Raw genomic sequence first — 27,259 nt, forward strand, 5'->3', positions numbered from 1 at the left:
CACAAAGAAAGAGCAAAGAGAAGTTTTAATGCGATAGAGAGAGAGACTTTTGTTTATGCTCCCCATTGTGGAGCATGTGCATTCGTCGGGTAAGAGAAGAGCAACAACTGGGTAAATTACTTGCCGCCCAATTAGAATAGCTGTTTTAAGTGGTGAGATAAATGTGCAGAGTTGCCATCCTTATTGGGGTAATGCTAATAAAATCACCAAAATGCCAAAGAGCAGCGTGGTATAAAACAAATTTATTTCTATATTTCTATGAATTTTTTAAACAGTTTATTTAATATAAACAAAATATTTTAAATTACAAAAGACCCTTTTTGTTCGAAGAAAAACTAAATTATTATTATTTTAATAAAATCCAAAAAGGTGATTGAAAATCACATTAAAATTCTCTTAAATTTTTAGCAGCGATAAATAATTCAAACCGTTTATAAATTTTTGGTTCTTTAGAATGTACTGATATCTTATACAATTGGCACAACTTCAGCATTTCTCACCCAACAAAGTGGACCGCAGTGAATTTGTATAGTCATAGAACGGATGCCAAAATTTAAACATTTGTTGCATTAGCATCATTTCATTTGTTGCATTAGCATCATTTCATCTGTTTGTAGTTTTTAATACCATAAATTTGGTTTGTTGCTGATGTGGCGTGAATAAGCAGTATTTTTAAATATATCAATAGAACATTTTCTAAAGTATTGGAAGCGCAAATTAGAAATGAGGGATGTTTTCATATGTTGTAACAGGATGGCCAATTGAAGTATTTTCCATCGTTGAGGTGAGTACTAAGTTCGAGTTTAGCCGCTAAAGTGAAAACTAACAGGTTGGCTGACAAGTCACCGAAATATAATAATAAGTTCGAGTTTAGCGGCTAAAGTGAAAACTAACAGGTTGGCTGATAAGTCCCCGGTCTAACAAAGAAAAACACATTTTTTTTTTGTCAAAATTCGTTTTTATTCAACATAATTCCCTTCAAGAGCGATACAACGATTATAACGATATTCCAATTTTTTGATACCATTTTGGTAGTACTCCTTCGGTTTTGCCTCAAAATAGGCCTCAGTTTCGGCGATCACCTCTTCATTGCAGCCAAATTTTTTCCCTGCGAGCGTCGTTTTGAGTTCTGAGAACAAGAAAAAATCGCTGGGGGCCAGATCTGGAGAATACGGTGGGTGGGGAAGCAATTCGAAGCCCAATTCATGAATTTTAGCCATCGTTCTCAATGACTTGTGGCACGGTGCGTTGTCTTGGTGGAACAACACTTTTATTCTTCTTCATATGGGGCCGTTTTGCAGCGATTTCGACCTTCAAACACTCCAATAACGCCATATAATAGTCACTGTTGATGGTTTTTCCCTTCTCAAGATAATCGATAAAAATTATTCCATGAGGCATCCTAAAAAACAGAGGCCATTACTTTGCCAGCGGACTTTTGAGTCTTTCCACGCTTCGAAGACGGTTCACCGGTCGCTGTCCACTCAGCCGACTGTCGATTGGACTCAGGAGTGTGGTGATGGAGCCATGTTTCATCCATTGTCACATATCGACGGTAAAACTCGGGTGTATTACGAGTTAACAGCTGCAAACACCGCTCAGAATCATCAACACGTTGTTGTTTTTGGTCAAATGTAAGCTCGCGCGGCACCCATTTTGCACAGAGCTTCCGCATATCCAAATATTGATGAATGATATGACCAACACGTTCCTTTGATGCTATTTCGATCAACTTCATTTTACGGTCATTCAAAATCATTTTGTGGATTTTTTTGATGTTTTCGTCGGTAACCACCTCTTTCGGGCGTCCACTGCGTTCGTCGTCCTCCGTGCTCATTTCACCACGCTTGAATTTTGCATACCAATCAATTATTGTTGAATTCCCTGGGGCAGAGTCCGGAAACTCATTATCAAGCCAAGTTTTTGTTTCCACCGTATTGTTTCCCTTCAGAAAACAGTATTTTATCAAAACACGAAATTCCTTTTTTTTCCATTTTTTTTCACAATAACAAAAGTTGCTTCAAAAAAGACTCACAAACTAATTGACTTACAGACGTCAAATTTTGACACGAATCATTTGAAGGTTGGCACTATATAAAAATAATATGCATTTAATACTAGCGACGCCGACGGTTGGCTGATAAGACCGGGGACTTATCAGCCAACCTGTTAAATAAGGTTGCGACATGGTTATAGTTTCAGCAATGTATCATGCATATATCCCGAACTACACTATCCGTTTTCAATCTCAAATATCTATTCAAATCTCCGAGTTCATGAAGTAAATGCCTCCAGTTCTAATGAAAAATCCAATTGAATATTACAATATAGCATATAATTTTATTAATTTCGCTTAATAAAAATGAAAAAGATATATTTGCAGCAAATGTATTAGCTAACACAACAAATTGATATTAAAAACAAACCTTTAATGGTCAGTTTCTCATCCTCCGATTAATACTTAACCGGATGATAGACCACCGGTTATTAAAATTTTTGTATGGGATCAGCCGTCTTATCGACACGATAAATAATAACAATACATTGAGAAACCGACCCTAAGCCTCTTATTATTATTTTTTGGGAAATATTACGAGAAGTGGTTATACTGTCAAACCATTAACCGTTCATATTCCAAACTCTTGTGTGCACCATTTCCGATGGAATTTCTTAGAGGACAAAGCGTTCTGTTCTGGCACTTTTGGACTATGATATACTTCGTACGATTCAGGATACAAAATTCCACTATTTCCGGGTCAGAATTTAACACCCATTTTTTTCAAAGATTTATTTTACTGGATGAATATTGACTAAAGTCGATTTGGATTCAGCTATAACAAAGAGGTCCATTATCATCGAACTCAACGTAGCATCAGGAAGCAATTCTTAATAACAGAGAAGTTCAAAACTTGTGGTATTGCAATGGATTTATTAGCCTTAGTGGCCTGTATCGACCGGAATCGTAAGAAATCAAAAAGTGAATACTTCCACTTTTTAAATTTCTTAAAAGTCTGATTGTTTTACTCTTCAAATATATTTTTATAAATATAGATAACGATATTCTGTAACAGAGCATTACCACTGAATAAAACCAATTAGCTTCACTACATAAACACTCGAAAATGCCAATTGTATTATTGTGGTAAATAAAGGGTGATTCTTTTGAGGTTAGGATTTTCATGCATTAGTATTTGACAGATCACGTGGGATTTCAGACATGGTGTCAAAGAGAAAGATGCTCAGTATGCTTTGACATTTCATCATGAATAGACGAACGATCTGCCACAACGTCGAATTTTCAGTGAATGGGCCCTAGAAAAGTTGGCAGAAAATCCGCTTTTTTATCGACAAATTTTGTTCAGCGATGAGGCTCATTTCTGGTTGAATGGCTACGTAAATAAGCAAAATTGCCGCATTTGGAGTGAAGAGCAACCAGAAGCCGTTCAAGAACTGCCCATGCATCCCGAAAAATGCACTGTTTGGTGTGGTTTGTACGCTGGTGGAATCATTGGACCGTATTTTTTCAAAGATGCTGTTGGACGCAACGTTACGGTGAATGGCGATCGCTATCGTTCGATGCTAACAAACTTTTTGTTGCCAAAAATGGAAGAACTGAACTTGGTTGACATGTGGTTTCAACAAGATGGCGCTACATGCCACACAGCTCGCGATTCTATGGCCATTTTGAGGGAAAACTTCGGAGAACAATTCATCTCAAGAAATGGACCGGTAAGTTGGCCACCAAGATCATGCGATTTGACGCCTTTAGACTATTTTTTGTGGGGCTACGTCAAGTCTAAAGTCTACAGAAATAAGCCAGCAACTATTCCAGCTTTGAAAGACAACATTTCCGAAGAAATTCGGGCTATTCCGGCCGAAATGCTCGAAAAAGTTGCCCAAAATTGGACTTTCCGAATGGACCACCTAAGACGCAGCCGCGGTCAACATTTAAATGAAATTATCTTCAAAAAGTAAATGTCATGGACCAATCTAACGTTTCAAATAAAGAACCGATGAGATTTTGCAAATTTTATGCGTTTTTTTTTTTAAAAAAAGTTATCAAGCTCTTAACAAATCACCCTTTATATACTTAAAATAACTTGTAGCACGGCAACCCTATTCGTTGCATTTCGCTTTTCTAAAGAGACTATTTAAACAAGCTCCAACTATTTAAAGAGATTTTTGTGGTGGTCTACAAAAAAGTCTCCACTTTTATACCACATTGTTCCATCGTGTTTGTGGGGGGAAACCAAGAATACAGACAAGCAACAGTTTTGTTTTGTTTAGAGAGGTTCATATCACACAATTAGGTTAGAGAGTATATTCATAAGAGTATAAAACTGGCATACTCATAATATTGGCTATGGGGTAATTTAAGATAAAATGAAATTTTCAGTTTTAAGAGAGTATTCTTTTATGGAGAGGGTGTGTCAGTGCCTTATGAAGAGAATAAAAGGAATGTTTCACCATACATGTGTGTGTGTGTTAGTGAGGGGTGCTATAGGAATGGCTGTTCGTGTGCCATGATAACGGAACAATTTTTTTTGTTGCATTGGTGTAGACTTCAATCAGTGAGGTTGATGTTAAGCAAACATGTGTTCAATTCTTATACTGTATGGTTATAAGAGACTTGTAAATTTACACTCTTAACCAATGTGGAAAGTTGTTCCTTTCTCTCTATTATGAAAATATTATACATTCTCTCCCTCTCTCTCTATCTTGTTCTCTTTCTCTAGTGGGAATGTTATTGAGCATACATTGTTTTGCTATCTTTAAAAAGGTTCTTTTCGGTTGTTTGGTCTTCGTATATTTAATGCTCGCTCGCTCGTCGTTGTTGTTTTGTGTACGTTTTCCGTTTTGGTGTGTCTTCGAGCCTATGACTTCAGTTCGCGATGGAACTTTGAACAATACGGTTCATGGGAAATTTATTTGTTTATAATACGCATAAATAATAATTCTCGTTATAATTCGCATTCGCGTTTCTATGTGACCAAATAAGAAGAAAAAGTAAAATATCACTTTAATCTATATGGTGTGGGTGTTTATAACGGCGTTTTAAGTAAATACCGTTAATCACAAAAAAAAAATAGAAATATTTTTATTAATTTTCTTTATAAAAAAAAATAATATTGCAAGAAATGTATACATATTGAAGCTTGTGAAAATTCAACAAAAAAGAATTAAGAAATCATTCTAAGAATTTTATCAAAATATTTTTCTTGGAGAAAATTTTGTTATTTATTTGATTTCTATAAGTGATTCATTCAGTTTTTCTCTATTAAAAAAAAAGAAAATTTTGTGCCTAAATTTTAATGTAAAAACAAAGATTAAAATTATTTCAAAGTAAACAGAAATATTGAAAACAAAGCCTAAAACTATGCTTTATATTTAACCCAAAAAATCCCTAAAGTATGCTTTAAATTTAGAAGAAAGCCCAAAACTATGCTTTAAACATTTAAAATAAAGCAACAGCTGGTAGATATTGACCATTTAGCCTTGGATAAAACATATGGATATTTAACATATATAATTTAAAATTAACAAAATAAAAACTTAATACGGTTTCAATTACCCAAACATATTGTGAATATTATTGTATAAAATTATAATAAAAATAAAATATCAAAAAAATAAACAAAATAACGCACACATACCCATTTACAAATAGCACAAAATTAAAAAAATATATAACCAAAAGAAAAGATACAACTAAAATCCCTGTATAACATAATATAGAAAATCAAAAAATCTTAAAATTTGTTTTGAAAAATTCCAAGAACTCATGAATTTTTCCCAAAAATAAAGAAAAAAAATTCTTAATACAATTTAATTAAAAAATCCTTGTGTTTGTTATACGCAAGAGAAACGTGCTCGAAAGCCATTTAAAAGGATTTAAGAAAAAAAAGAATTTTTTCACCAACCGTTAACCAAGTGGATAATAGAAGAAGGAGTATGAATATGATGATGGTGATGATACTGTGATGCTGAAGTAAAATTGATTCAATTCTGTTTGTATTTTGTACAACGTGTCATATTTCCAACACACATACAACTCCCAACGAAGAGAGCTCAGCTTTTGTAGTTGTCGTTGTCCTGGTCCAAGCAAACAATCAAGGATAACCAACCAAACCCAACCAACCAAGTTGATAAGCAACAGCATTGGCATTGCAGCAAACAAATTGGAAATTGGATTAAAATCCGATTATAATACATAACACGATAAATATAAAAATAGGAAGAAAAAGAATACTACAAAAAATTATATTCATATACAGATAATATAAACCAGTAAATATTGAAGAAAAAAAAATTGCAATAAAAAAATAAGAAAAAAATTAAAATAATTTATTTCTGCAATACTAGTAGTGTGTATATCGTTTAATCGGCTAATAATAAAAATATTTATAAAAAATATTATACAAATAATAAGCTATTATATCTCAATATCAATAACAAAAATAGTGCTACACAAAAAAGTCCTAAAAATAACATCCATCTCTTATTCACTTACAAAAAAATATCAAACGCTTTTGGATTAACTAAGATCAAGTAAAATGGTGGTCTTAGAAACGGCCAGCGCCCTTTTGGGTGGCCCCTATGCTCAAGGAGCACCGGCTTTAAAATTAGTACAAAAACGCTATATTGGATTACATCAATGGTTGGGACCACTAACTCGTACCAAGGACCTCAAGGAACATATTGTAAGTTTTTAAAAGATTTTTTTTTTTTTTTTTTAATTAAAGTCTAAAAAAATCGAAATTAAATTAAAAGTTTACTAAATTGTAAAGAAACGAAAATGAATTAATTTATAAAAATTATTGGAATAATTTTTTTGTTAGAGCCATTTTTAGGAAGAATTGGGGGGTTAATTGGAGAACTCTCAATAAAGAGACGTATTTTAGCCACTCCACAAACATTCACGATAGAAGCAGTCATTTATTTTGGAATATTGCCTTAACGAAACTTTGATTTCCTTAGATTGATAGAAGCAGTCATTTATTTCGGATTATCACACAGAAAAAAATTTAAAAAATAAAAATCACACAGAAAAAAAAATTTAAAAAAAATCACATAGAAAAAAAATTAAAAAAAAATTACACAGAAAAATTTTTTACGATTTTGTTTTTTTTTTTTTTTTTTCAATTAAAGACTTAATTGAGCCTTAAAAAATATTCAATCTAGAATTTAATTGATAAAAAAAAATTTTTAATTGAAACAAAAATGAATAGTATCTATTACTTTTTCAATTGGATCAATAAATTTTTTAATTGACTTTCAATTATCTTTTAATTATTTCATTGATACTATCACTTCTGTGATTGAAGACAATTCAGTTAAAAATTATTTCGATCAATTAATTTCGTGATTGAATACAAAAACCTATTTTTTTTGTGTGACCTTCATATATGGAATATTGCCTAAACAAAATGTTTGATTTCCTTGGACTGAAAAAAAAAACAACCTTTTGTGGTCCTGATATAGAATGTAATGTAGCCTAAATTTTAGGACACGCAATATTAAGGACAAATTTCTTTAAAATAAAAAAGTTAATGTCAAATTTTAGTTAATCATCTTTAAATTTAGGACACGATTTTTTGAAATTCATGTTAAAGTTGTATGTCTTTGAAGTTAGACAAGTTTTTCTTAAATTAAAGAAAATTATTTTTGATTTAAAGAAATAACCTTTAGGCTAGGATTAAATTTATTTATTTATTTAAAACTAGGACACTATTCTTCGAATCTCGCGTTTCTCCGTTAAAGTGGTATGTCTTTGAAGTAATGCAATTTTTTCTTGAAGTAAAGAAAAACATTTTTTAATTTAAAAAAAAAAAAAAATCTTTAAATTAACATAGCTATTGATTCTTTAAGATTGTACAGCCTACATTTTTGGACAGGCAATTTACTCCCCAGCAAAAAAAGCGTCGCCAAAAAGGTAGTGAAAATATTCTTTTTGGATCCGGAAGAGGTGCCAAATTGGCGCAGAAGCGATGAATTTAACATGGGCTTGTCATAGGACGGATGTCCACCATTTCAACAGCCGCTGCACTTAATTTGCATCACTTCTTAAGGTGTGAGGTGAATTCAGTGTTTTGGATGTGAATTAAGAAATTTTGTGATATTTTGACAAATAAATAATTTTTAAAATTGTTTATTATTTTTAATGCTTTATAACGCTTGTGTGGAACGTTTGTCATCAAATATTTTAAAAAATTCGCATTTTATCTAGAAAGGATTTAACATTTTTGTCGGCTAAATTTAAATAAAGTGTATCATATTATTAATTCTTAATCTGTTTTTAACCTATTTGAAACGAAATAAAATAAATTTCTCATTAAAAATATGAAAAAAGCGAGTTGTAAAAAAATTGATTCAAAAGAACTTCCTGTGCCGTTAAAATAAAGAACATCTTTGGGAGGGCATTTTTGGAAGTTCTTTTAAAGTTGTGCCTTGAGAAGAACTTCCAATTTTTTTTTTTGCTGGGACATATATTAATGACAAATTTCTATATATGAATTAAGAGAAATTTAATAATCTTTGCTAAAAAATACTTTTCTGTAAATTTAGGACACGATTTTTTTAACCTTCCGTTACAGTCTTAAGTCTTTTAAGTAAGGCAAATTTTCCTTTAAAGTAAACAAAAACAGATATGATTTAAAAAATAAATGACATTTTGAATCTTCTAGATTTTTCAACTTAAATATTAAGGACAAATTTCTAAAAAAAAAAATAAAGAATTATTAATTAAAAGAGGGTTAAAAATCGTTTTGCTTTAAAAATATTTTTCTGTAACTTTAGAACACGACTTTGTAATTTGCGTCCTTTGTATGTAGTAAGGAAAATTGTTTCCGCAATAATGATTTTTTTTTTTTAAGTAATAATCTTTAAATTATCTAAGGTAAAAATATCTAACTCTATTTTTAAAAAATGTTTTAAAAATTAAAAAAAAAAATTATAATTATTTCAATTTTTACCAAAACAAATATTTCTCAATCCTGCCCTTACCCTTATCTCTGACTCATATTGTTGCCTTTCATATTTCCAAGCAACCCCCCAATTGCAAATAAAAAAACATGGAAAATTTCTTATCATCCATATGCCAGGAGAAGCTCCTCCTCCGACTACCTTAAAATAGCCAATGGTCATTGCGTGAATGCCCGACCACCAAGATCCAACGACCAACACTTGTTGTTTGAAGCTCACTATGTGGTGTCGTTCTCAATGGGCCTCTGTTCAGTATGTTTTCTTATCAATTCATATGGTCCAATAAAACAAAGAACTCAACAAAAACAAAAAATATGAAACGCAGACCAAAAAAAAATTGGAAAAACATGACGACGACTATGCGGGCATTCTCTGACTTATTGGTCATATATCTTTTTTATAATTTGCTAACAAATGTGATTGATGGTTTGCTGTTATTTCATGTTAAATGCTTGCTATTGACCTTTGTGTGTTGGTTGCTGTATGTCTAGCTGCCTCACTTTGGCGTTTGCGAATTCTTTTACTGCTTTTCTTTAAGAAATTAATCTTTTTTTTTTTTGAACAATGATTTTTCGGTATTTTTATATATTTTGTTGTTTTTGATAGAGAAATTGCCTGTGGATATATTGAGGGTGTTTTTTCGTGCTGGTTTAATGTTTTATGGGACTCCAAAGAAGGTGGAACACTATTGATATAATGTTTGATTTTTATGAGCTGTTAATATTGAAAAATACTGAAGGAAAGTTTTTTTTTTTTTTTTTTGGAGGAGGGCGGCCGTTACTAAGTAGTAAAAATATTTTGATTTATTAAAAATATAGGAGGTTACAAAGAGTAGTTTGTATTTGTTTCGTTAGATGCTTACGTTGGGCGCCAGGTTTACTATAGCATAGAAACCATTGTTTAGGATATGTATAAATATTTGTTTTTTTTTTTTTTTAATTTTTTCTCAATATTTAAAGAAATTTCAGTGTGTACTAAACACTTTTCCGTCTACAGAATTTTTTTTAAATAGTTTTACTCAAAAATTGTAAACAATTTTATTAAAAAGATAAAAGGTTATAAAGAGTAGTTTGTATTTGTTTCGTTAGGTGCCTTCGTTGGGCGCCAGGTTTACTATAGCATAGAAACCTTTGTCTAGAATATGGATAAATATTGTTTTATTTTATTTTATTTTATTTTATTTTATTTTATTTTATTTTATTTTATTTTATTTTATTTTTTCTCAATATATAAAGAAACTTCAGTATGTACTAAACACTTTTCTGTCTGCAGAATTTTTTTTAAATAGTTTTACTCAAAAATTGTTAACAATTTTGTCAACTTTTTCCTCCCAGAAGCAATTTTGTTACCCTTTTCTGTCTGTAAGAAATTTTCTGAACATTTTTTCTGTCTAAAGGAAATTTGGTCCACATTTTTCTGTCTATAGGAAATTTTATAAATATTTTTGTTGCGATGTAGAAATTTTGTCACAATATTCCCTATATGGTATTTTGTTAAACTTTTCTCTCTGTAGAAAATTTTGTAAAATTTTTTTTTTAAAAGAAATTTTCTCTCCAAAGGAAATTTTGTAAACATTTTCTCTATAGAAGATTTTGTATAAATTCTCTGTCTATAGGAAATTTCATAAAAATTTTCAATTCGTCAAAGTTTTCTGGCAATAAAAAATTTTGTAGAAATTTTCTGTTAATACCAAATTTTGTATAAATTTTCTGTTTATAGGAAATTTTGTCAAAATTTTCTGCCAATAGGATTTTTTTTTTAAATTTTCTGTTTATAGGAAATTTTGTCAACGTTTATTGCCAATAGGAAATTTTGTAAAAATTTTCTGGCTATATGAAATTTTGTCAAAATTTATTTGCCAATAAGATTTTTTTTCTAAATTTTCTGATTATAGGAAATTTTGTCAAAATTTACTGCCTTTATGATTTTTTCTAAATTTTCTAACTAAAGGAAATTTTTCTCAAAATGTTCTGTATAAGAAATTTTGTTATACTTTTTTGTCTATAGGTAATTGTGTCAATTTTTATTCTTTAGGAAATGTTCTCAAAATTTCAGGTTTATAGAGATTTTGTCAAAAATTTCTATCTATTACAAATTTTGTAAACATTTTAACACTACAGGAAATTTTCTCAAAATTTTCTGACTAAGAAATTTTCTCAAAATTTTCTGACTATAAGAAATTTTGTGAAAATGTTTGTATAAATTTTCTATCTATAAGAATAGTCGTCGAAAGTTATTCCGTGTAGGAAATTTTGTCAAAATTTTCTTTAAAAGAAATTTTGTAGAAATTTTCTCTCCAAAGGAAATTTTGTAAATATTTTCTCTATAGAAGAGTTTGTACAAATTCTCTGTCTATAGGAAATTTCGTAAAAATTTTCTGTCTATAGGTAATTTTGTCAAAGTTTTCTGGCAATAAGAAATTTTGTGGAAATGTTCTGTTAATATCAATTTTTGTTTAATTTTCTGTTTATAGAAAATTTTGTCAAAATGTTCTGCCAATAGGATTTTCTTCTTCTAAATTTTCTGTTTATAGGAAATTTTGTCAACGTTTATTGCCAATAGGAAATTTTGTAAAAATTTTCTGGCTATATGAAATTTTGTCAAAATTTATTTTCCAATAAGAATTTTTTTTTCTAAATTTTCTGATTATAGGAAATTTTGTGAAAATTTTCTGTCTTTATGATTTTTTTCTTCTAAATTTTCTATCTAAAGGAAATTTTATTTCAAAATGTTCTGTATAAGAAATTTTGTTATACTTTTTTGTCTATAGGTAATTGTGTCAATTTTTTTTCTTTAGGAAATGTTCTCAAAATTTCAGGTTTATAGAGATTTTGTCAAAATTTTCTATCTATTACAAATTTTGTAAAAATTTTAACACTACAGGAAATTTTCTCAAAATTTTCTGACTATAAGAAATTTTGTGAAAATTTTCTGACTATAAGAAATTTTGTGAACATTTTTGTCAAAATTTTCCGTCTATAAGAATTGTCGTCGAAAGTTTTTCCGTGCAGGAAATTTTGTCAAAATTTGCTCTTTATATGTTCTTCCTATTGGACATTTTGTTAAAATTTTCTAGCTATAGAGAACATTTTTCTATATAGAAAATTTTGTCAATTTGTTTTTCTATAGAAAATTTTCTCAAAATTTTTTCTCTATAGGAAATTTTCTTAAAATTTTTTTCCATAGGAAATTGAGTCAGAATTTTCTCTATAGGAAATTTAAACAAAATTTGCTATATAGGATATTTTGTCAAAATTTTTGTTTCTATCGAAATTTTTTTAAATTATTCTCTCTATAGAGGATTTTGTGAAAATTTTCTCTCTATAGGAAATTTTGACAAAATTTGCTATATAGGATATTTTGTATTTTTTTTTTCTATCGAAAATTTTTTTAAATTATTCTCTCTGTATAGGATTTTGTGAAAATTTTGTCTCAGTAGAAAATTTAAACAAAATTTGCTATATAGGATATTTTGTAAATTTTTTGTTTCTATCGAAATTTTTTTAAATTATTCTCTCTATAGGGGACTTTGTGAAAATTTTCTTTCTGTAGAAAATTTTTCAAAATTTCCATTGTATAGGAGATTTTTTTTAACATTTTCTGTCTATAGGAAATTGTGTCAAAGAATTTTCTTTTTTCAACATTGTCCTTTTAGGAAACTTTGTCAAAATTTTCTCTCTATAGGAAATTTTTTCAAAATGTTCTTCCTATTGGACATTTTGTTAAAATTTTCTCGCTATAGAGAACGTTTTTCTATATAGAAAAATTTGTCAATTTTTTTTCTCTTTAGAAAATTTTCTCAAAAATTTCTTTTTAGGAAATTTTATCAAAATTTTTTCTCAATAGGAAATTTGAACAAAATTTGCTATATAGGATATTTTGTCAAAATTTTTGTTACTATCGAAAAATTTTCAAATTATTATCTCCATAGAGGATTTTGTGAAAATTTCCTCTCTATAGGAAATTTAAACAAAATTTGCTATATAGGATATTTTGTAAACATTTTTGTTTCTATCGAAAATTTTTTAAATTATTCTATCTATAGAGGATTTTGTAAAAATTTCCTCTCTATAGGAAATTTAAATAAAATTTGCTATATAGGATATTTTGTCAAAATTTTTGTTTCTATCGAATAATTTTCAAATTATTATCTTCCTAGAGGATTTTGTGAAAATTTCCTCTCTATAGAAAATTTAAACAAAATTTGCTATATAGGATATTTTGTAAACATTTTTGTTTCGATCGAAAATTTTTTAAAGTATTCTCTCTATAGAGGATTTTGTGAAAGTTTTCTCTCTATGGAAAATTTAAACAAAATTTGCTATATAGGATATTTTGTATCGAAATTTTTTTAAAATATTCTCTCTATAGAGGAATTTGTGAAAATTTTATTTTTGTAGAAAATGTTTCAAAATTTCCATTGTATAGGAGATTTTCTTAATATCTGCTTTTTTTCGGTATCTTCATCGACTCAATTATCACCTTGCCTAGTACTTTAGAAGGTTAATATACAAATAATGTTTCCAAAATTAAAAAGTCGACACTTGATGATATTATCTTAAGTGTTATTGATACTTATAGTAGGTGTATGTGTATGGCATCTTGTTCTGTTGAATTTATAGCTTAATGATGAGGAATAAAACTCGTTTTAATAAAATTAAAAACAAAAAGATACATATAGATTATATATAGATTCTTTAATGCATTATTCACAAAACCAAAATGATAATGTCTTGATTTAGATAAGCACAAGTTCGCTTGATTCTCTACTTAACCTATATTAAATTTCCTGAAACATTAAATTTGATAAAATAACTACCATTAAATAGAGAAGAATTGCATTGAGATGATAATAAAATGGTGTACCCTATTTTAAACAGTTGTTTTTTTTTTTTTTTTTTTTTTAAATATGCTAATAATATATGATTTAAAACTTAAAACTTATTCTTATTTAATTACTTTGCTTTTTAAATTTTTATATAAATAATTTTTTTTTTGGTTTATAGCTAAAACGTGAAGATCTCAATGTCGGAAAGAATTTTTAAGTATATCTCTTGTTTAGTTAGTTAGCATTGAAAATTTGTGGAACAAATGCTACAAGTTTTTCTAGTTTTGTTCTTTTAAACGGGATAAAAATTAATATTTAAATGCTTTTGAACATAGAATTCTTTTGTTTGGAATTTGATATATGATTTTGTATTTTTGTTCGTTTTTAAAATTTGATCCAAATTTGTCTAAATAAACTGAAACATAGATTTTGTTTTTTAATAAGATCCTCACTTATACCTTTAGAATATGTGAAACTAATTGAATGCACTTTCACATCAAAATCCTGAGGTTTAAAATATTGAAACGGAAAATAAAATAAATCTAAAACGAAGTTTATTCCTTTTATATATATAGATACTGATATTTTTTACATTTTGTGGACAGTGCCCACTGGGCACATCATTGCTGTGTCATAGTTTGAATAACAGTTGTTTGTTGTTTTTGTGTGTTTGGCTTTCGTTATGCTGGTGAAAATAGTTTGAGAGGGATTGGGAGTACATTGATTTCAAGAGAGTCTAACCATTGATTTCAAGAGCTCAATGACAATAATGGGATTTTATTGTAATTTCAGTGAACAATGCAAGTAAATATCTATTGGGGGAGGGGGAGGAGGAATGTGTTAATACCAATATCAATAATAGGATTTCAATGTTATGACAGTAAATTTAATAGATGAAAGAGTATTAAAGAATGTTGGATATTTTAGATGAAAAGACAAAATATCTAGGATGAACATGACACCATGAAGGTGGCAAATATTTTATATTTTTTACCGAATATGTTAACACTTTCACTTGCAAAAATCGTTTCATAGTGTAACGATGTGTTATGATCGGCATAAAATGATGCATATTAAGGCATGATATCATTTAGACAGAATTTATAGTTTCATCTTTCCTATTAGATATGTGAAGCTTTCCATTTTTGATTATTTGTCGATACCATCTTTCACACCAATACGACATGCATTATGCTAGCCTCAGTCATCACAAAACATTCCCTCTTCCCATATTCAATGAAATATATTTTAGGTTTTTTTTTGTGTACATCTATTTGGTCGTCTACATAGCTCAAAAGCAAAGCAAAGAAAAAAAATATATACATTTTAAATAATTTATTAGCCAATTAACCTTAGAGACACTAATTTAAGCGACTGCATAGAAAATAATGTTGTTTGGGGTGTTCATACATGCCTTTAGACAAACTCTTGTTGCTGTTGTTGCGGCCACCACAATTCAATATTCGAATTTTTCTTTTGTAAAGAAAATTTACATTTTAAACTGCATATTTTATATTTTTTAAATATTTTTCTATGTGACATGAGGTGCATAACAATAATACAAAAAAAAAATGAAGGAAAAGAAATATGACAGGAAAAAAAATTTGGAATCCAGTATTAGTTCAAAGAAGTTATTTTAGGTATTAATAAAAAAAAAAATTTTGTTTTAGTGAATGCTTTTCTTCGAAATCAAAAATCTGTAATTGATGCTGAAAATCTTTGCACACACATATCTATTATTTATTTCGATTTTCCACGTTTAGAAATCTCCAAAACTTCTATAAAAATTTTCAAAACACAGTTTTTTTTCTCTTCTCACTTGAATTGTGATTTGGAGAAATAATCGCACACTGCCTATTAAGATCTGTGGCAACATCATTATTAGCTTTGTAATACCCATCTTACAATAAACAAAGAATTATTGTTGGTGTGTATAAGGTGTGGGGCATTAACGAAACTTACAAAAACAAAAAAAAAACCAACGACTTTGTTTCCTCGTTTAATCACTTTTTGTAGCACTTGCTCTCTCTCTCTCTCCTCCCTAGTAGTTTGATTATGAGTTGTATGTTTGTTTTGCCTATTGTTGATGTTGTTTTTGTTAACATTGTATTTAGATATTTAAAAGGAATTTAGAAATATTTACATTCGACAAACACACATCGAACATTGCTGTTATTTTAAATGCTCTATGGCTAGAAGGAAGCATCAAAAAAGCGCCAACGATGTAATTTGGATGTGCAACCATGCGTATGAATTGTCATAGAGAAGAAAAAAAACATGCAACAACAAGTGTCATGCACTTCATACGTCATTTAAAAAAGCAGCAACAGTGGTTGTAAGGTATTTGTGTTGGTGTGGTATGTTGTTTGATAGCGTGTGCGCCTATATTGTGGCAGGGGTGAAAGTATCAAGGCGGTGATAATCGGTCTCTATGTAACAAACAACACTTTAGTTTAGTCAAGTTGTATTTCTAAAAAAACCCAAAAAGGGGAAACACGAACAAAAGAGAGCTCTGCTCATCTCAACACTTGTTGGTGTTGGCGTTTTATTTTTTTGGTGCTAAATACCTGTAAAGTATGTAAGACATGATATTGTTTCAGCTATATGAGGATGAGGGCCACCACCGGCATGGGCGAAAACGGAACTTCAATAATGGATGATGTGTAAATAGAAGCCACTTCCTTCCTCCCGTTTTAGAAACCAAGCATTACATATTATCTCCAGATTTAGTATGCATTACATGGTACAATTGAAATTTAAAACCCGCTGAGACAAGGGAAAGCATTAAAGAAGATTCGTTTCAACTAAACTTTCGCAACTAAATTTATTTATTTAATTTAGTAATATAGAAAATATGTTCAGAAAATATATTTCCATAATATTCTAACAATATATTTCCATACAATTTCTGTCAACAGTTTTTGTCTAAAGAAAATTTCATACTTTTCTGTCTAAAGTAAATTTTTACATCAACAGAAGATTTTTGTAAAATATTTTATTCTATTCCGTTTCAATAGAAAATTTTCTGTCTATAGAAAATATGTCCAGAAAATATATTTCCATAAAATTCAAAAAATATATTTCCATAAAATTTCTGTCAACATTTCTTGTCTAAAGAAAATTTCATACTTTTCTGTCTAAAGAAAATTTTTTAAAATTTTACATCAACAGAAGATTTCATAAAATATTATATTCTATTCTGTTTCTATAGAACATTTTCTGTCTAAAGAAAATTAAAAAAAAAAAATCTGCGTAGAAATTTTTGTCTACCAAAAATTTTAATAAATTTTCTGTCAATAGAAAAGTTTGTGAAAATTTTAATACATTTTCTCTCAATAGAAAAGATAGTGAAAATTTTCTTTCTGTAGAAAATGTGAAAATCTCTGTCTATAGAATTTTGTTAATTTTTTGAACATTTTATTAAAATTTTCTGTCTATAAACGAATTTTGTGAAAATTGTTTATCTAGACAAAATTTTATGAAAAACTTTTGTCTGTAGATTTTTTTTCGTTTTTGGAAATTTTTTGTTTATAGAAAATTTTGTAGAAATTTTTTATAAACAGAGCATGTTAACAAAATTTTCTGTAGACATAAAATTTTCACAAAATACCCAGCAAAAAACTAGGTAACCACTACTCATTACGATTGGCATTACCAGGAGTACAGCTGTCATTACACGTTGCATTACATTGCGGTGAGTTATAATGACTAACTTGTAATGACAAAAATAAATACTTTTCGGTAATTTTCGAATTGTTATTCTCAAATTTTTATGCAGTTGGCTGTTAATGTCTTAATAAAATAGAATAAATGTTGGTACCATTAGGTATAATTATTCACATAATTGAGTTTTTACTTAAAAAATCAGAAAGAATTTGTAATGTAACGGTAATTTTGAACATTTTTCCGTTAATAAATTGTTATCACAAATATCTCATAATAATTGTGCTTTAAATTAATGCCATTAACATATTATGTTTTAAATAAATGCTTCATTCGCATTACACTTCCAAAATGGACCTAAATTAGATTTCAAATGCCATTTGCCTTATAAAAAAAGGACTTAAAATCCATTTTTAGTAGATTTCGAACCTAATGTGAATTGACTATTGGATATATTATAACGTAATTCACGAATCCAACTCCCTTAAACAACCTACATTTGTTTCTATTTTAAGTGTGCAATTAATTTGCGTGTAATCTTATTTAGATGATTAGATTTTTTGTTTATTTATACAATATTCGTTTCTATTCAAGTACACCCAGAGAAGGAATATGATCACCTCAAACATGTTTTAAGAGCAAAATGTTATTTTTGGGTGGTGACCATGTAACATGGTTTTCGCAGCCATTTTATTTTCTCGGAAATCATGTATTTGATTTCGGCAAGCAGGCTATATTTGACGAGAAAATAACATTTTAGTGACAAACATGTTACATGGTCACCATACAAAAATAACATTTTGCTCTTCAAATATGTTTGAGGTGATCATATTCCTTCTCTGTGTGTAGTGCTCCTATTACAGCATTTCTCGCCATATTTTGATCCATTGTAATCGGCGATAGAAACCAATATTTTCGAGATTTGGTTGCCTGAGACAATAAGTGGCTATTTTGCAAATTTTGGTGTATCTACGAATAAGTGATTACATATTAGGTGATTATATGCTCTAAAACCACTACTTATTTCATGGCCGAAAGTATGCCTGGAGAGAAGTGCTTTCCTCCTAGGACATGCGCATGTAAATGTAATCCGGAGCGATGCAAATTAATAAGTGGTTATTAATTTTTAAATAGGCTTACATGCAAGATTACCGGGTAATGAGAGTTTTTGCTGGGTAACTATTCTATAGAGAAACAAAGGAGCCACCGTGGTGCAATGGTTAGCATGCCCGCCTTGCATACACCCAGAGAAGGAATATGATCCTTGAGGTTATCATATTCCTTCTCTTCATGTTTTAAGAGGAAAATGTTATTTTTGGGTGGTGATCATGTAACATGGTTTTCGCAACCATGTTATTTTCTCGGAAATTATGTATTTGATTTTGACAAGCAGGTTATATTTGACCAGAAAATAAAATTTTAGTGGCAAACATATTACATGGTCACCATGCAAAAAATAACATTTTGCTCTTCAAACATGTTTGGGGTGATCATATTCCTTCTCTGCGTGTACACAAGGTCATGGGTTCGATTCCTACTTTGACCGAACACCGCTTTTCCCGCTAGTGACATTTCTGAGGATTTCAAAACTTCTCTATGTGGTTTCACTGCAATGTGGAACGCCGTTCGCACTCGGCTATAAAAAGGAGATCCCTTGTCATTGAGCTTAACATGGAATCGTGTAGGACTCAGTGATAACAGAGAAGTTCACCAATGCGGTAGCACAATGGACTGAATAGTCTAAGTGAGCGTGATACATCGGGCTGCCAACTAACATAACCTAACAACAAGAAACAATTTTTATTATTTCCTTATTATTTCCTTTTGTGAGAATTTTCTCTCTATAGAAAGTTTTGTGAGAATCCTGTGTATATAAAAATGCCAAAAATTTTCTCTCTATGGAAATTTTGTGAACATTTTCTGTTTATAGAAAATTTCAGTCTATAAAAAATTTTGTAAAATTTTACTTTGTATAAAAATTTCTTTGTATAGAAAAATTTACAAAAAATTCATTTTGTGAAAATTTTCTCTCTATAAAAAGTTTTGTGAGAATCCTGTATATATAAAAAATGCCTATAAGCATTTTCTGTGTATAGAAAATGTTAATTAAATTTTCTCTATAGCAGATTTACAAAAAAATTTTCTATAGAAAATTATGTGAACATTTTCTCTCTATCAAAAAGTTTGTAAAAATTTTCTATCGATGGATAAGTCTTTCTGTGAGAAATTTTGTGAAAGTTATCCGCCTATAAAAAATTTTCTGCTTATAGAAAATTTTGTGAAAATTTTTTAATGAATAATTTTTTTTTCAAATTTTCTAGCTATGGCAAATTTTTTGTCTATAGAAAATTTTAACAACGTTTTAAAAATGTTAACATAATTTTCTGTCTATAGAAAAAAATTTAATTTCTATACAAAATTGTTGCCTTTATTGTTTTTCTCTCTTTCCGGGTTCTTCCTGGAGGACATTGTCGGACATCTGAGGCAAATAGCAAATACCATTTTATTTTTATTCCTTCTCTTACATATAAATTCATCCTTGTCATAACACTACCCTTCTACAAAGTGTTCTATATTTTAATTACCGTTGGAATATTTCTTTTATAATTTTTGTTTGTAACTTTTTTTTGTAATTTTTATTTCTCATTTTTTCTCTCTGCACTTTATGTGCCGCCTTTGATTTCCCCATTTGATAGCTTCAAGGCATTTTCCGTTTCTTGTTTAAGGATTTATTATTAACAGCAGTAGCAGCAGAAAAAAATATACGAAAAGACTTTGTAATTCACTACTTGTTCCTTTAAGTCATCTGCCACAACAAGGGATTCTGGTATCCGGCAGATATGTTATGTAGATGATGTATGGTATTTCCTTCTTGGCTATGTTCTTTTTCGTTCGTCATAAAAAAGATTTACAAGTCTTTTTTAAGTTTTGAGAAAAAGAGGATTTTTGTGCAATGTTCCATGGTACAATGGGAAAATTTAGTTTAAAAAAACGGATGATTTTTTTTTTTCGTTTGGATCTTTTGTTAGTTGATGGCTTTAGGAGTAGGCTAAAGTCAACAAAGTTCCTATTTATTGTCCGCATTTAGTATTCATTAAATTAGTGAATTTGTTATAAAATAATTTTATTTAGAGTCTTTTTAATTTATGTATAATAACATATAACAAATAATATTAATTAATTTTCTTTCCTTAAATTAATTAAGGCAACTCCAAAAATCAAATCAATTTAATGCTTTAAAATCATTAAATTGATTTGATTTTTTATTATTTTTGTGAGTTTTTCCTATTTTTTATTTTACGTAATATTTAATAATAAAATATTAAAAATGTAAGTAATGCTTCCTTGTTATTATCTGACCACATTGCATTTCCTTAATTTTACAAAAGAAAAATATTGTTTTTTTTTTATTATTGTTAAATAAATTTTTGATTTTAACGGACCTTATCTGATTATTCACTGTTTAACAAAAGCTCCAAGCATTTTATTTATAATGGATATTTAAAGTGATTACTTAATATAAGGTTTACAATACAAAAGGTGTATTGAGTTTTTATTAAATTATATCGAATACTTGTTACAAAAGTGAATGCAATGATTATAAACTTAGGCAACCGCAACCAATTATTACGTGGTGTTTTATGATTGTTATAATAATAATGGTTTGGTAAAATGAAAATAAAAATCAAAACATTTGTAAAAAAAAAAATATTGCAAAATGAGAAAAGGTAATAAAAAAAAATGTCTTGTATTATTGAAATTTAAGGAAATTTAAATTTATTTTTTTACCATAAAAAAAATCACTTACTTTTATATAATTACATGAAAATTTTTTTTTTTTAATTTTTATAAAATTATTTGGTTAAACATTTGTATAATATTATGAGAATGGGTGGAAAATAATTATATAAGAAACTTACGTTTTTAAAATTTAATAGACACAAATTATTTATTTTAGATTGTCTTTTTGTTATTGTTCATTAATTTTTTGTAAAAATTGTTTCTAAAAATGTTCACAATATTACAAATGCTTTGCCCATAAAATTCTAAAAACAAATCTTATAAATTATATAAAATTACCTTTTTCGCAAAAAACAAGGTTAAGGAAGTTTTACAATTTAATTGAGAAAATATATATATATTTTTTTTAATTTTTATAAATAAATGCAAATGGATATTCACATTTTAGGAAATTCCAATTAATTTGTTATATTAATAATGTTTTTGAGTATAAAATTTGTTTCCAATATTTTTTTTAAATACAATTGCTAAAAAGAAATCATATAAAAATATATAAAATTATATTTTTCGCACAAAAAAAAAAATAAATAAAAATAAAGTATTGTATAATATTATGAGAATGGATAGAAAATAATTATATATGAAACTTACGTTTAATTTTAATAGACACAAATTATTTATTATTTTTTTAATATTTAAGACAATCTGAAGTCTTTTTGTTATTTTTTTTATTAATTTTTTGTAAAAATTGTTACTAAAAATTTTCACAATATTACAAATGCTTTGCCCATAAAATTCTGAAAACAAATCCTCTAAATTATATAAAATTATCTTTTTCGCAAAAAAAAAAGGTTAAGGAATTTTTACAATTTAATTTAAAAAAATATATATTTTTCAATTTTTATAAATTTATTGTGCAAATATTCACATTTTAGGAAATTCCATTTAATTTGTTTTATTTATAATCTTTTTGTGTATAAAATTTGTTCAAAATTGTTTCCAATATATTTTTTTAAATACAATTGCTAAAAAGAAATCATATAAAAATATATAAAATTATATTTTTCGCACAAAAAAAAACAAAAGTATTTTTCACAACTTAGTAAAAAATGTAGTTCATTTAAATTTTTAAAAATTATTTGGCATATGGTTTCATTCATATTTAAGGAGATTACGTTTAATTTTAATTCACAAAAATTATTTATTTCATATATTTGGCAAATATTCACATTTTAGGAAATTACGTTTAATTTGTTATATTTATAATATTTTTGTTCAAAATTGTTTCCAATTGTTTTTTAAAAACACAATTGCTTGGCCCATAATATTCTAAAAAGAAATCATATAAAAATATATAAAATTATATTTTTCACAAAAAAAAAAAAACAAAATTTAAGGATTTTTTACAATTTAGTAAATAAAATGTATTTTTTTTTAAATTTAAGAAAATTATTTGCCATATGGTTATTCATATTTAAGGAGATTGCGTTTAATTTTAATTGACACAAATTATTTATTTCATATATTTTGCAAATATTCACAGTTTAGGAAATTACATTTAATTTGTTATATATAAAAGAACCTTTTTCGCACAAAAAACAAGTTTAAGGAATTTTTACAATTTAATTAAAAAATATATTTTTTAATTTTTATAAATTTATTTTGCAAATATTAACATTTTAGGTAATTACGTTTAATATTTACAATATTTTTGTGTATAAAATGTGTTCAAAATTGTTTCCAATTAATTTTTAAATGCAATTGCTTTGCCCATAATATTCTAAAAATAAATCATATAAAAATATATAAAATTATCTTTTTCGCAAAAAAAGAAACAAAAACAAATTTTAGGAATTTTTACAATCTAGTAGAAAAAAATTTAGTTTTTTTTTAATTTTAAAAAAATATTTGACATATGGTTATACATATTTAAGGAGACTACGTTTAATTTTAATTGACACAAGTTATTTATTTCGTATTGCATTTTTCTTATTTTTATTAAGATTTTTTAGTTAATAACATTTTAAAAAATAGTTTCTGATATTTTCATTATAAATACAATTGATTTACACTTAAGATTCTAAAAAGAAATCCTAACCCATTCAATGAATTTTTATAATTATAAAAATAAAGGTTTTTATAACTTATAATGAGCTCAAGTTATTCTTATTTAGTAATTTTGAATTGATAAACTTTAATTCGATCTAAAATATTGATAAAAATTAAAGATTTCATAATATCTTATTTTATTTATTAATATTTTTTTGTGAATAATATTTTTAAAAATTTTTTCTAATGCTTTTGTAATATAAACTTTGCCCCTAAAAATAAAAAAAGAAATCCTAAAAAATATACACTTATAATAATATATTTTAAATAGGTCCCGTTTTCTCCCCTTTTTCTCTAAAACATTTTTTTTAAATACATTTACATTACATTTCAATGAACTTATCTTATCTTTTTCGGTTTTGCAATTAAATAAACCTTAATTTTATTATTGGATAAATTTTGTCTCGTTCAGGCAATAAAATCCAGATAATCTCTTCTAAATGGTTTAAAACAAAACACTTTTAGTCGGCTAATATTTATATAAATTATATGGTTTATGGCATAGCTTTTGTAGCGCGACAAACGAGGGCAATTTTTAAAACTGACATCAGCGTAATACTGAATTTGCTTGTATTTTATACTCAGCAAAGTTAAGTAGAAATTGTGAACGATTTTTGTTATACGATATTTTCCGTTTTGGGCTTACTAGCACTATACACAAGTGCTGACGTCTGCACTTTGACTTAATGTATAGAAGCAGTAGTTCAAACTAAAAAAAAAAAATGAAAAAAAACATTGGATTACAAAAAAAAAAAAAATACAAGCAACCAACACATAAATAAATTCATTTATTTAATTCTTCTTCATATAATCTTTCCAGACGAATGCATAAGCCAAAGCTAGTTGATTGCACTAAATTTCGTCTTTGTAATACAAGCATAATAAAGATAATAACAAAAAAAAATTGAATGAATTAAAATGAAAAATTATAAAGACGATTGGATATAAAAGTTATGAGGAAAAAAAGAAAAATGACAAAGACTGAAAGAAATTATTACTAGAATTAACAAAATATTTATTTAAATAAAAAAATATTAAAAAAAAAAATTAAAAATATTAGAAATAAGCAAATATATATAAAAGTTCAGAGGAAATTAAAAAGGGGAAAATGACAAAGAGACTGAAAAGAAATTAAATAAATTAAATTAAAATTTTAATTTAAATAAATGTAATTTAATTCAAATTAATTAAATTAAATAAAAAAAAATAAAAAGGACTAAATTAAAATAATATAAAATTAATAAAAAATAAACCAAATTAGTTAGTTAAATTGACAACTAAAGTAGATTTTTATTTTAATTCAACATTAAATTAAACTAAAATGTAATTTAATATAATATAAATAAATTTAATTAAATTATTAAAAAAGTATTAAAACCAAACTACACACAAAACAAGTTTATTCTGATTCAATCACGAAATTAATGGATCCATCTAAATGTTTAATTGAAATGTCTTCAATCACAGAAATGATAGTATCAATTAAAAAATTAATTGACAGCCAATTAAAAAATAATTGATCCAATTAATAAATTAATTGCGTGATTTATTTTTGTTTCAATTAAAAAATTTTTTGAATCAATTTGTGTAGATTTAAGTGAAACAAAGTCAATTTAAAGTTGATTTTATTTGATTTATTTAAACATTAAATTAAAGTAAACTAAACTACTTTAAGACAGAAAAACGTACACACAAAAAATATTCTGACTCAATCACGAAATTAATTTTTTAATTGAAATGTCTTCAATCACGAAAAGATAGTATCAATTTAAAAATTATTTGATCCAATTAAAAAATAATTTGATAGTATTAATTTTTGTGATTGATTTTTGTTTCAATTAAGAAATTTGTTTAATCACTTAAATTTTTAATAGAATATTTTTATACCATACGCCACACTGTGGAACAGGCTATTATAAGTTAGTGCATATGTTTGCAACACCCAGAAGGAGACGAGATAGATACATGGTGTCTTTGGCAAAAATGCTCAGGGTGGGCTCCTGAGTCGATATATTGATGTCCGTCTGTCCGTCAACACATTTTTGTAATCAAAGTCTAGGTCAAGGTCTAGTCCAATCGACTTCAAATTTGGCACAAGTATGTGTTTTGGCTCAGAATAGAACCCTATTGATTTCGGAAGAAATCGTTTCAGATTTAGATATAGCTCCCATATATATCGTTCGCCCGATATGGACTAATACGGTCCCAGAAGCCAGAGTTTTACCCCAATTTGGTTGAAAATTTGCACTAGGAGTACAATTAGTAGTGTAGTCAAGTGTGGCAAATTTTATTGAAATCGGTTCAGATTTAGATATAGCTCTCATATATATCGTTCGCCCGATTTACACTCATATGACCACAGAGGCCAATTTTTTGCTCCGATTTAGTTGAAATTTTGCATAGGGAGTAGAATTAGCATTGTAGCTATGTGTGCCAAGTTTGGTTGAAATCGGTTCAGATTTAGATCTATCTCCCATTTCAGATTTAGATATATATAACTTTCGCCCGATTTACACTCATATGACCACAGAGGCCAATTTTTAACTCCGATTTAGTTGAAATTTTGCACAGGGAGTAGACTTAGCATTGAAACTATGCGTGCCAAATTTGGTTGAAATCGGTTCAGATTTGGATATATCTCCCATATATAGCTTTCGCCCGATTTACACTCATATGACCACAGAGGCCAATTTTTTGCTCCGATTTAGTTGAAATTTTGCACAGGGAGTAGAATTAGCATTGTAGCTATGCGTGCCAAATTTGGTTGAAATCGGTTCAGATTTAGATATATCTCCCATATACAGCTTTCGCCCGATTTATACTCATATGACCACAGAGGCCACTTTTTAACTCCGATTTAGTTGAAATTTTGCACAGAGAGTATAATTAGCATTGTTGCTATGCGTGCCAAATTTGGTTGAAATCGGTTCAGATTTAGATATAGCTCCCATATATATATTTTTCTGATTTCCACAAAAATGGTCAAAATACCAACATTTTCCTTGTAAAATCGCCACTGCTTAGTCGAAAAGTTGTAAAAATGACTCTAATTTTCCTAAACTGCTAATACGTATATATCGAGCGATAAATCATAAATAAACTTTTGCAAAGTTTCGTTAAAATTGCTTCAGATTTAAATGTTTCCCATATTTTTTTACTAACATTGTGTTTCACCTCAGGGCATTAGCCGACTTAAATTTTGAGTCTATAGATTTTGTAGAAGTCTATCAAATTCTGTATAGATCGAGTGATATTTAATGCATGTATTTGGGACAAACCTTTATATAGACCCCAACACATTTGACGGATGTGATATGGTATCGAAAATTTAGATCTTCAAATTGGTTCAGGGTATAATATAGTCGGCCCCGCCCGACTTTAGACTTTCCTTACTTGTTTAAAACTCAATTAAGACTATAATTGGAAAACTTTTCGTGAAATTTTTTTTCTGTGTAACAGACACATTAACAATGAAATTGGTGATGGATATAAAATTAAGAGTAAATTAAAAATGAGTACGATAAAAAAACTGAAAACAAATGTTTACTAGAACTAATAAATAAAAAATTTTAAAAATATATATATTAAAAATTAATTAAAATTAAATTGATTAAAATTAAATTAAATTACATCAAAACAAAATAAAGTTAATTTAATTAAAATAATTTAAATTTCAGTAATGTTAGAGTATTTTAAATAAATAAATAATTTAAATTAAATAAATAAATTTTTTCATATAATATGTACCTTAACTGGTTTTTTTTTCTAAACTCTTTTACATTCGTATTCAACATACTTTCATATTTCTCCTAAAACTAAATAAAAAAATCCTATTCAATTTATTTTTTCACCAAATGCCATTGTCCCAAAACATTGGTTTTGTATAGCACTGTAAGAAGTATAACAAAAGTAACCGGAAAGAAAATAGAAATAAAC

General features: G+C 27.6%; 1 protein-coding gene across 2 annotated transcripts in view; it reads left to right on the forward strand.

Moving 5' to 3' along the window:
• The first annotated feature begins 5,716 nt into the window (after positions 1–5,716).
• pum (pumilio) overlaps positions 5,717–27,259 on the forward strand; it is a 400,777-nt gene continuing 379,234 nt past the window's right edge. For both annotated transcript variants that reach the window (XM_075290160.1, XM_075290161.1), the window contains exon 1: positions 5,717–6,701. In XM_075290160.1, coding sequence (XP_075146275.1) covers positions 6,555–6,701 — 147 coding nt within the window. In that variant the 5' untranslated portion in view covers positions 5,717–6,554. The remainder of the gene's footprint in view (positions 6,702–27,259) is intronic.

The sequence above is a fragment of the Haematobia irritans genome, chromosome 1, assembly GCF_050003625.1.
Source record: "Haematobia irritans isolate KBUSLIRL chromosome 1, ASM5000362v1, whole genome shotgun sequence".
Classification (NCBI taxonomy): domain Eukaryota; kingdom Metazoa; phylum Arthropoda; class Insecta; order Diptera; family Muscidae; genus Haematobia; species Haematobia irritans.